The following is an 11,725-nucleotide window of genomic DNA, read 5'->3' on the forward strand; positions in this document are numbered from 1 at the left end:
GGGATGCTGCTTGGTCATCTCAGGGACTACCTGTTGGCTTTCAGCTTCTTTGACTTGTTGTGAGAATACACTAAGATTAGCTTGTGCACAGGGTACTTCAGAGGTTGTCCAGTAACACTTAGGGAAGTGGGCAGGAAGATAGGGGACTGAGGAGTGGGAGGGTCACATCCTACTCTGTTCCAGTGGGCTGTGATGTAGAATGGAGTTCCCAAGACAGCCCAGGTCACAACAGGGCTACCTTGGTGACTGAGGGACATGTTTGCCATGAATTTCCTAGTGGAGGAGTAGTGCTGGCCTGGGGACCTGGGGGTCAGACCCTCCAGCTGAACATAGAATTTGACCAGCGCCATAAGGAATGAAACTGTTTCTACTTGGCTGTGTGACCAAGCGGGTCTTGTTGGGATATTCCACCCAGGCCCACAAAGCTTGCGAGTTTTATTGTGTGTGTTCCTATATGGGGATCAGAGGATGACGTCAGGTCTTCCTTAGTCATTCTCCACCTTACTTTTTGAGACAGGTGGGGCCTCTCACTGAACCTGAGCTCACTGAGGTAGATAGACCACCTGGCCAGGGAGCTCTAGGGAGCCTGTTTCTGCCTCCTCAGTGCGGGGATTTGAGATGTTTGCTGCTTAGCCTAGATTTTTATGTGGGTGCTAGGGATCTGAACTTGGATCCTCATGATTTCATGACAAGCATTTTGCTGACTCAGTCCCACAAACAGTTTTCTAAAGATTTCTTTTTATTAAACTTTTTGGTGTGTGTGTGTGTGTGTTTTCCTGTAAAATAGGCTGTGGAAGCTTTGATGCCACTGGGAGGCAGACTAAAGAGCTCTTACAAGAAAGACACCTGTGGGGGATAATGGCCGCCTTGGATCCCTCTTTCTAGTTACACCCTCATAGCTCCCTTTGATGGCCCCCTTCCTCCCATTCTATGTGAGTGAGTGGCAGACCCTGTTTCTGGGTTCCTAGCTATATGTGACTGTACTGTTAGAACAGAGGCCGCGGCTGGAGAGATGGCGCTGATTACTAGTGTATACTGCTCTTATAAGTGAGCAGCGTGCAGTTCCCAGTACTCACATCGGGTGACCCTCCAGTTTCAGGGGGTCTGACCCTGTACATTTCCATACAGAGACATGCCTATACAAACATAGCTAAAATGAAAAAAAAAAAACAAAACAAACACCAACGGAAGCCTGGGTGGGCAGGGGTGTTGTAGGAAGGGCAATTACTTAGCAGACTTTTCTAGAATGATGGTGCCCCTAGCTCCCTGGTCCCCTCCCAGCGTGTTCTAGTGACCCCTCTTTGCTTTCCCAGAGTTGGCTGCTATGGATGGATCACTGATACCTGTGTGCCTGAAGTCTTCATGACCAAGACACAACCTATCCCTGGTTAGACCTGGCGGCTCCTGGGTAGATGCCTTCCCCTTGCCTGTATAGTCAGGGAACCTCTAGAGAATGTCTTAGTTGAAGGGAATTACTTAAGCCCTAGGAACATACCCAACCCTCTTCTCCAACTCCTCGGTTTGAAGGTTAGCTGAAAATATCTGAGCTGGGATTTCTAACTGTTGTGAGGAATAAAAAGCCTAGTGGGTGACGATTGGCTGGGTGCTCCTTTATGCTAGGCTCTGGTGGGGGCAGGGTACCAGTGCCTTGCTAGCCAGCAAGTCTTGCACTCTGGAGGGGAAGATGTGTTTGGGTGAGGGATGGAGAAGGTGGAAGGAGGGAAAACAAGAGTCTCTTTGGCTTAGGTGTGCAGCCTGAGATTATGGTGGCTACACAGGACTCAATAAGTCTGTCATCAGAAGGATCTGGAGGGTGGGGCCCTGGACACAACAGACTGCCGTACTTAAGTTCTTGGGAAATAGAAAAAAACATTATTTACAAAGAATATATTAAAAATACACTTGAGAAATAAACTCCCTCACAGGTGTGTGCTGCCTTGTCATTCTTTCGTGGCCTCAGAGGCCAAGGAGAAAGCCGACCCCGCTGGTCACTGCTCCCCAGAGGGTGGGAACCCCTCTGGATACTGGAGTCTTTGCTTGGAAGGATTGGTTGATTCGAGGCTCTGTTGAGCGTTGGCTCTTGGAGGAAGCAGCCAGGCTGTCATGGCCCCAGGGGGAAATAGGAACTGGCCTGCCCCTGCAGGGCCCAGGAGCTTTTCCAAAGGACCTTGGCCTCTGTCCAGGTGCTGGCTGAGGTGGAAATAGGGGGGGTGCTCCAAGTGGCAAATGCTCCTCAGGACAGAAGGGCCCTGCTTGGCCTTTTGTTGCTGGTCCAAGGTCTGTGAGGTGAAAGGACAAATGTCAGAGCATAAACATGGGCACCGTGAGGGGAACCAGTGATGCGGGGGATGTATCCAAGGATGCTTTGGGCTCAGTTTGGGAAAGCTGCCGTCCTGTGCCTGCAAGTTATCAGTGCTAAAGGCATGGTGGGTCTGAAGGGTGTGACTATCTCGAGCCCTCAGGGGTTTTTGTGTGTGTGTTATGGGCGTACAGTTGTGCCCTTGCCTGTGGAGCTCAGAGGGCAGTCTTGGGCGTCGCTCTGGAGGCACCTTCTACTTTCTACTGGAGACAGGGTCTGCCATTGGCCTGGGACTTTGCCACATAGGCTAAGATAGCTGGCCAGCAAACTTATAGGGGCTGCCTGTCTCCACCTCCCATCACACCACGGCTAGGATGGCAAGTGCCTACCACGACACCCACTTGTTTTTGTTGTTATTGTTGTTTTTAAATATGGATTTTGGATGTGGAACTCAGGTCTGCCTGCTTGTAAGTCTCTGCTGTACTGGCAGCTCTCACCCCAACTCTCGCAGGTCTCTTTCTCGGTGCCTTTTCACGATGGAATTTTCCAGGATGGCTTTAGGATTAACGAGGCTTCTGCAATTTGCCCAGGTGGCTCCATTATCTAAATTGTGGGGTGGGATGGGATGGGATGGGCTGGGTGTGGGGTTGCTTGTTTGTTTGTTTTTTGAGACAGGGACTTGCTATGGCTCTTTGGTTGGCCCAGAACTAGCTTGTAGACTAGGTTCACCTCAGACTTGTGACTCTGCCTCTGAAGTGTCCCGGTGACAGACCTAGCTTAGTCTTCCCCTTTATATGAAACAAGAGGCTAGGAGGCGCTGTTATGGACAGTGGAGAGGCCGGGGCCCCAGGGCTGGATGCAGGTCCTGGGTGCCAAGCACCATGCAGGGGCAGACTCACCTCTTATAGTCTCTGGGCCACTTGCAGGTCATAGTCGCTATCAGAGGAATTGTCAGGCTGGGTGGAAGCACGGTGTAGAGCCCCTTCCAGAGCTAGAGAGAACACACTGATTAAAGAAGTCTGGGGGCTACACAATGCCCCAGGAGCTGCGTGGGTTGTAAGATCACAGAGGCGCTCTGAATTGGTGACAGCCCTGTATCAGTTTTGATCAGACTGGCCAAGTGTTCGCTAATGATGCTAAACTCCAGACCCCCTGGGACTTAATTGTGAGTGCCTGTGAGAAGCCAAGTATTGGAGGCTCCTGTGGACCACTTAATGGCTCTGTCCTGGCTCAGAGAGATCCAAGGGGCTCATTTATCATCCAATTCCTCCAGGCCTGCAGGCAAACAGGCCCATTAGGTCACAGCAAGGCTGGGGTTAATGGCATCTATCCAACTGCATTCTTCTCTCTAGATGAATGTTTCAAGGTCTCCAAGGGACAGCAGAGACCTGTGAAGGCTGTTTTCCTGCCTCCACCCTGCTGGGACCAGCTGTCAAGCAGGCAGTTTCATCCTCTACCCCCCTGGAGCCTCCCTTTCCCTCTTTAGACAAGCACAAAACTTCAAGGTTAGCGCTTAGCCTGCTCCCTCTTCCCCCCCAGCAACCCCCTGGGGCTCACCTGGGTAAGCTGACAGGTGGGAGTTCCTGGAAGGCTGACTGTATTCATTGTCCACATGAGAGGTTATCGGGGTCTCAAGCCTTACAGTTGCCGTGTGGCTGCGGTGGAAAGACACTAAACAGACACGGGAGGCCAGTGGCATCGTTAGAACCGAGGTGCCATCCTTCTCGAGCAGGGTCCCACAGCTTAGCTTCCTGCCTCCATGAGGTCATGGGAGAAGGGTAGTACTTTTCAACCCTTTCTTTCTCTCTAGGGAGATTCATGCCAGCAGGGGCAGCCTCAGACTGTCAGAGCAGTCTGATTGGTCAAGAGAGCCTCCAGTTGCTCAGTGGATCGTGAAGCTTTTACCTAGCAGGCAGCTGGAACACGGATGCTAGGGAGATAGGGAGACATACGTGCTCCTGTGTATCAGGAGCTGCAGGCCTGTATTACTTAAAACCAAACAAAACAGAGAATCTTTTAGAGATGTTTGGGCCTGGACATGGAGAGGGGAGAGGAATAGAGCGCATGCTTCTGTCCATTAGTGTAGCTCTGAACGTGGCTGGAAGGGGAGAATGAAGGCTAGGGGAGGGCTTGGGCTAGCAGAACAGTATCTTCTAAAACTGGCCCTCTGAAGTTGCTCTCTGCTTAGCACTAGCTTGACCACGCCTTTGTCATGCCTTCCCACTTTGAAGACGAGCCACACAAAAGGTTCTTGTAAGTCCTGAACTAAAGAACAGTGCATGGGCTTGCTTAACCCCACTTGACCATGGAATAAATAATCCCCATGAGCATCTGTCAATCATCAAGTTGGGGAAGGCTGCCCTGAGGGTGAAGGCCATGGGGCCCTGGCCTCTGCTTAAGTCAACCACAAGTCAAGAGAGCAGAAATACCATGGTGTCTGAGGCTCAAGAGGCAAAATGCACAGAACCGCTTGCCCTTAGAAGCCTCAGCCCTCTCTGGTGTGGGTACGTCTGTTGGCCACAGTCACACATTAGTGAAATGTGGTGGAGAGCTGAGTCCTCTAGCCGCTGCTGGTTCAGTGTGCTCAACAGATTGATTTCTGTGGCCTAAGGCCTAGGGCTGAGGGAGACCCGCCTCTGGGGACACTCACCGTTCTGGTTCACTCCCGTGGGGCCAATCCACTGACGCTGCTTCTTCTGACGGACTGGGCAACAGACAGGAAGCTCATGAGGGCCAGGTGATGATTAACAAGGGGGGGAGTGGGGGAGGGGAAGGCACAGGTAACCTAAAGGTAAGACTGATGGGTACCACAGCTATGGGCCTTCTGCCTCATTCCCTAACTGTCTAGGGAGGGAGACTGAAGCACTGGGTGCAGGCAGAAATGATCACAGGGTTTGTTTAGAAACCAGAATTGATAACCCAGAGGGCACAAGGGACCCAAGACTGCTTGCCTCTGTTCTCACTCATCCTCCTTTGCCTCTGGACAGTTTCTCTAAGCCCCCTCATTCATAAGGTATGCAGCTGTTCATTCAGTAAGTGGGGAAACTGAGGCTCAGACAGAGGCAGCAGCACAGTCAGTACCATGGGTAGCTGTGGAGGTGGACTTGGGCCACATCTTGTGACATCAGAGGCTGTACTGATAATGTGACCTTTATCAACTGCAGTAGGATTTTGCCTGGTCCAGATAAGGGCCAATCACAGAGTATAATTTGTCCTGACTTTCTGATACTGAGGCAGGAAAAGGCCAGCGGGCAGCAGGGAGAACTAGGTGGTGAAGGAGGAAGACTGGGGTTTGGCACCTACATTTCTTCACCAGCTTCTTGTAGATCAGAGGCCCACACATGACCAGCAGCACCACCAGGAGGACAAGGGTCAGGATGATGCTGGCCACAGTGCCTGGGGCCAGGCCTGCTGGGTTTGGGTCTTGGCCTGGACAAGGGAAGTCTTAAATCAGTCTCAGCCCTGGGGAACAACTTAGAGAGCGGCAGCTACCTGGATTTCCCTGGTACCTTGGCACCTCCTACCAATCCACCCGTGTGTTCGGAGGGGAGCTGTCTCTCCGGCCGTCTCTAGGAGTCTTTAGTACCCATACATTTGTCTACCATTTATTATCTTCAGTGACCATCAAGCTGCTGTTTGCCACTCTTGGTATTGACTGATAACTTTCCATCTTTCCTATTATGACTAATCATATGACTTATGCAGTCATCTATCTACTTCTTTGTCTGTCTGTCCATCCATCTATCCACTGACCCATCCATCCATTTATACAATTATCTATCTACTCCTCAACCCCCCCCCATTCATGTTGCCCATCCATGTACCTGTCTTTCTTTTACCCATTATTCAGTTGCCATTCATGTAATAAATATGTCCCATCCACCCTCTGGTTTTCTAGCTTGCACCCTGGCGAACAGGAGCTAGAAGGGAAGAAAGAGTTCTGGCTTCTGCTAGTGGCCTGACAGTGATCTGCTTGGGCCTCGCCTGTTCCACTCATCGTTGCTCCCAGAACCCCATTTTCTGTCCCTTCTATCTATCTTTCAGATCCGTTCTCTAGAGATGTGCTCCCTGACCAGGTCCTGGAGGAAAAGCCCCTAACTGTTCTCCACCCGCCAAGGGCTGCAGTCAACTCACACGTGACGAACACCCTCTTGCACTTCTTTTTCTGAAGCTGGTAACACCGAGACAGCTTCTCCTGGGTACAGAAGAGCCCAGGGGTGGACTTGTCAGCATCCAGCGCACGGAAGGAGAGGAGGTTGCCACACTGCTGCTCCTGACACAGCTCCTCCCACCGCGCCGGACCCCTGGCCATATTACTGTCACACAGAGCAGCCCACTGTGATCCCTGGCGCACTTCAGCGATGCCCTCACACACGCTGCTGCCCCCCACCAGGCGGCTCTGAACCTTGGGCTGGAAACCTGCAGAGGGGAAGTGATGATGGGGTTCAGGGCTGACCTGAGGGCCCTGGCAGTGGTGAGCACTCCAGGGAAGATGCTGTCCTTTTCCCCAGCCATTCCCCTGAGCAAACTCTGGTCCCTAGGACCTCTGGGCAAGTGGCAAAGAAGCTGACAGGGTGGCCAAGCCTTGTTACTCTCTTGCAGTTCCCTAGGAAGAGGGAGAGCTTTTTAGAAGAGGAAACTGAGACCTGGGAACCACGAAGCACTGCTATACTCCTCGGGTGGGATAGAACCCAGAAATTTTACTGCCTAGAGTCCCGAATCGTGTAGGTAAGGCTTTTGGCAATGAGGCCAAGTGCCTAGTGTATTTATGCCTGCTAACCAGGGTGGTGCTTGGGAATCTGTGGCAGAAGCAACTGTGCTTGGTTTAAAGTCAATACTGAGCTCAACAGCTTAGCTAGTTTCCATGGCAACATCCACCTTCAAAGCCCTAGTGAATCTTCTATTTAGAAGAAACTTCAAAGCAAGACCCTGGGCACGGCTTTTGCAGGTTGTAGCCTGCGTGAGAGCTTGAGAACTCATAGCTGAGGGGTGGGCGGGACTGGAGCCAGCCATGGGCCTCTCATCCGGGTCAGAGAACCTTGGGGGCTGCTTCTGCCTAGAAGACCAATTTATATCAGCTGTCCAATGGAGTAGGTAGGCTGTCTTGCTCTATTCCTTATAGTTCAGAGCCACGCATCCTATATTTGGGCAAGAATCCCAAGGACCTGCTGAAATGGCCTTGTTAGGAGCGTGAGGAGTGCTGAGACTCTCTCCAGGTGGCATGGATGTGCCCGTCTAGGGCCTCACCTTGAGCGGTTCAGGCTTAGAAAATAGGTTCTGGATTGACCCTGCTTGAGGGCAGATCTCAGCTACTGCTCTGTGATACTGGGAGGAAGCCCAGCTGTTTCCTCTTGGAAAAAGAGAGTAACAGTAGTTCCCACCTCCTACCATCCAGTGGGGATGAAACTGAAGGATGCCCAGCACCAAGTAGTCTGTTTGGAACCGAACCCAGAATGCAGCAGGGCACTTCCAGTGACATGGACCCACCCCTTTCTTGTCTTGGGGCTTATTCTGCCTTGCTGTGAACTGTGATTTCTTCTGGTCTGTCCCCAATCCTGGTTTGGCCCCATAGAAGTCCTACAGGTCAGTGTTCCCTCTCTCCCCACTTCAACCACACCAGCACTGCCCCATCTCTTATACTCAGGACCCAGGAAGAGCATCCTCTGAAGCTGCACTCTGAGCCGGACCTTAGGGACCTCCTATGCCTTACCATCCCTCCAGCCTCCTTTCTGGAGATTTGAAAGCTCCCAATTGGTAAAGGCCACCTCTCCAGTTACCCCAGGCCTTTCCCAAGCCTCAGTCACAAAACCTTGTTTCCTCTTCCTGCTAGGATCCCAGCTGACTCCACTTCTCTGGATGGTGACTCCTTTGAGCTGGCAGGGGTTGTTTTGTACATGCCTGAGACGTCCCCTCATCTAACTTGTCCTCTTTTAGAGGACTTCTCTTTCATCCCTCGCAGGCCTCTTATAAACTCTGAACATCTATCAGGGGACCCCACATCCCCACTCTAAGGCAACAGAGGGCCTGGTGGAGTGTGCTTAGTTTTCAGCTTACCAGAACAGACGACCGATAGCTCCTGGCCGCTCTCCTGGGGCATCGTTTTCTGGAAGCACTGCTCCAGCGAGGCACAGCTCGCATTCTGCACCTCCCATCGAATTGGCAAGGGCTTGGGGCCCTTCAGCTCTTCAGGAGCTGTCGTTGCTGCTGCCTCTGGCTTCGACAGATGTGTCAAGAAAGATCCACACTGCAGAGCGTTACAGATAAGGTTCCCCAGGCCCAGGGGCCTGTCCTTGGCCTCATAGAGGATGGTGCCACCTCTGCTGCCGTTGTAGAATTCCACCACACCCGCACACCTCAGGCCCTCGTGTCCCGGCACCAGCTGCAGTCTGGGAGGAGCTGGAGGGGAAAGCATGTCTGAGTTTGGATGATTTTCAGAATGCCTTGCTGCTGAGCACCAGCACATGAATACCTGGGAGGCGAGGGTCCCAAACATTGCATAGGACACCCCTGAATCTTTCCCACTGGGATTTAGATGTAACTGGGCCTCTTGGTTTTTGTTTGTTTTGGTGACTCAATGAATTTAATTAGGGCCATTTTTAGGGACATGGGTACCTTACCAGTGGCCATAGCACTGAAGAAAATGCCCTCCCCACCATTAACTGCTTATGCTTCTTCAGGGAGGAGTGAGGTCTCATGGGTCCCTCCTCCCTCCAGTAAGGAGTGTTGACAGCCTAATCTGGTGCAGCTAACCACAGTGCCTGTGAGTTCAAGGGCGCAATGGCTACGTCATACCTGGTCCCTGGCTCTTTACTGTCTCTGTCGGTCCCTTCAAGGGCGCAATGGCTACGTCATACCTGGTCCCTGGCTCTTTACTGTCTCTGTTGGTCCCTTCTCTGTCCTGCCTTCCATGAGGCCCAAGAACCCTCTTACCTGTGGGCTCCGGCACGGTGGTGGGTGGAGCAGTTGTGGGTGGAGGTGTCATCCTTAAGGGCTCTGCAGTGAAACACACAGACAAGGGTGGGAAGTGGGGAGTGGAGAGAAGAAGGTGGGGGGACCTGGAGAGCTGGCAACGTGACAACACAGGGCTGTGACCTTAGTACCACTTGTTGGTAAGCTGATTTGTCCCCTCCCCCATTCTGCCTCTTACCTCCCTGAGAGGTGGCAGTCCCACATATCCCAGACAGAAAAATGGAGGCCCAAAGGACAAGGTTGGCATTTGTCAGAGCCAGATCCTGCTTCTCAGTCTTGCCAGCCACTTGCAGCACCTTCTGGCTTACCCCTTACCCAGTCCTCTCTCCTGTCCACAGCCAGAGCACTGTAACCTGGGAAGCCCTCTTCATCCCGTTACCCTCCCAGGCCTCAGCCCAGGGTGCCTGCCACACAGCATCACACACCTTGGCAGATCAGGGTCAGTGGAAGGCACCTGGCTGGTGAGTTTCTGCTGCAGTTGGAGAAAGACCCCAGGGGTCCGTGACAGAGGATCTGGTGCTGGGATATGTTCAATAAAGAGAAGTAGCCGAGGACCAAGGGGTCACCACATCCCAGCTGCTGGCACACTCCAGAGACTTGATGGGGATTTCTCCAGAGGCCCTGCTTCCAGCTCCAACTGGAACTGCACACAGTCCTCCACAGGCCTTCCATCTGAACCTCCAGTTTACCCTGACACTTGGAGTTGAGGCCACTTAGTGTCACCTGGAGACCTGGAGGGGGGTCAAAGAAGTAGTGGGGTTTGTCAGGTGATGGAGGAAGAGCTCTCCTCAGGGGCTCAGCTTTTGCTTCCCCTTCTGAGTTTCCCCCTTTTAGAGCACCACAGAGGCTTCCTAGAAACTTAGGCAGGGTGCTATGTTGGCCCTATGTGGTGGCTCAGAGTTCTGAGCTGGAGGGAACCCTGGGGCTGTGGACAAGATGTTCTCAGCACTTTCTATCCGACAAAATTCTACCAATCTTGGAAATTCAGTTTCAGTAGGCCTGAGGTGTAGCCTGATGTGGTTGTGTGTGTGTGTGTCAGGGATCAGAAGTCAATTTTTAGTGTCGTTCCTCAGGAGCTAGCTGTCTATCTTGTTTTGTGAGACATGGTACCTCACCAGGAGCTGGACTTGCCAATTTAGCCAGGCCTGCTGGCCAGCAAGCCCCCAGGAGTTTGTCCATTTCTTCCTACCTAGCAAGGATTACAAGTGTCCTGATTTTTTTTCTTTCTAATGTGGACTCTGGGAATTGAACTCAGGTCCTCATGCACAGGCACTTTACTAGACTGAGCCATCTTCCCAGCTCTTTCTCCCAACATTTTCTGTTTTAACATTTAAAATTAATTGTATTAGCTGGGTGTGGTGGTGCACGTCTGTAATTCCATCACTTGGCAGGTGGAGGCAGGAGAAATAGGAGTTCAAGGTCATTCTCAACTACGTGGTGAGTCTGAGGACAGCCTGGGGTGCAGGAGAGTCTGTCTCAGTGAAGCAAAACATCAAACATCGGTTTTCTGGAGGCACAGTTTTCATGCAGTGGAGCACACTCATTTTAAGGGTTCTATTCTGTGAGAGCTGACAAGCATCTGCAACCACACAGCCACCCTGTGACCCAGATGCAGTGTCTGTCCATCATCTGGACACTTCCTGCTTGCTCTCCAACAGCTGGTTCATTTCCCTGACTCCGGCCTCAGGCAAGGACTGCCCTGCTATCTGCCATGAAAGATTAGTCTTCTCCAGGGTCACACAATTGAATTGAACCACAGAGCATCATTTGCTAGGGTCTCTTGCCCTCTACATGTATTTGAGGCTTATGTGTGTTCCTGTGTGGATCAGTAATTCATGTCTTTGTGTTGTGTGCATAATAATATTTCATTGTATGAGTCTTCCTCCATTTCTTTTCTATGTATCTTGTGGATTGTTCCGTTGGCTGTGAATCAAACTGCTGATAAATTTACATGTGCAGGCCAGCATGTGGGCTTGTGTTTCCATTTCTCTTGGGTTAATACCTTACAGTGAAATTCTTAGGTTCTAGGCAGGCTTTTGAGTTTGTTACTTTATAAAGATCCATGGTGGGAGAGCAGTAGATAACATCTAAAGGTGACCTTGGACCCGTGGAAAGTGCTCCGAGGACCATTAGGTGTTAGAATCCACAGATGCTTATGTTCCTCATGTAAAATGTCTGGGGCCAGGCAAGGTGGAACATGTCTGTCGTCCCAACACCCAGGAGGCAAAAGACAGAGGATCAGGGGCTCAAAGTCATTCTTGGTAAGTTTGAGGCCAATCTGGGTCATATAGCTTTCAAACAAACAATCAAACAAACTCACAAATAAACACACAAACAAGCTGCCAACCCCCAAAAGGGGTGATGGGAATGGAGGTGTAGCTTAGTGGTGGAGTGTGTGTTTGGTTTGGACTTTGTGTGTGTGTGTGTGTGAGAGAGAGAGAGAGAGAGAGAGAGAGA

At 51.5% G+C, this 11,725-nt stretch overlaps 1 protein-coding gene across 1 annotated transcript in view; it reads right to left on the bottom strand.

Annotated features, from left to right (window-relative positions):
• Positions 1 to 3,201: 3,201 nt before the first annotated feature.
• The window catches only part of Cd5 (CD5 molecule), an 18,509-nt gene continuing 9,985 nt past the window's right edge, over positions 3,202 to 11,725 (bottom strand). The window contains exons 3-10 of the mRNA XM_013354631.1: positions 9,694 to 9,999; positions 9,230 to 9,292; positions 8,354 to 8,695; positions 6,434 to 6,718; positions 5,603 to 5,728; positions 4,950 to 5,003; positions 3,857 to 3,970; positions 3,202 to 3,290 (exon numbers count right to left, since the gene is read on the bottom strand). Coding sequence (XP_013210085.1) covers positions 3,202 to 3,290; positions 3,857 to 3,970; positions 4,950 to 5,003; positions 5,603 to 5,728; positions 6,434 to 6,718; positions 8,354 to 8,695; positions 9,230 to 9,292; positions 9,694 to 9,999 — 1,379 coding nt within the window. The remainder of the gene's footprint in view (positions 3,291 to 3,856; positions 3,971 to 4,949; positions 5,004 to 5,602; positions 5,729 to 6,433; positions 6,719 to 8,353; positions 8,696 to 9,229; positions 9,293 to 9,693; positions 10,000 to 11,725) is intronic.

Source organism: Microtus ochrogaster, unplaced genomic scaffold, assembly GCF_000317375.1.
Source record: "Microtus ochrogaster isolate Prairie Vole_2 unplaced genomic scaffold, MicOch1.0 UNK56, whole genome shotgun sequence".
NCBI lineage: Eukaryota > Metazoa > Chordata > Mammalia > Rodentia > Cricetidae > Microtus > Microtus ochrogaster.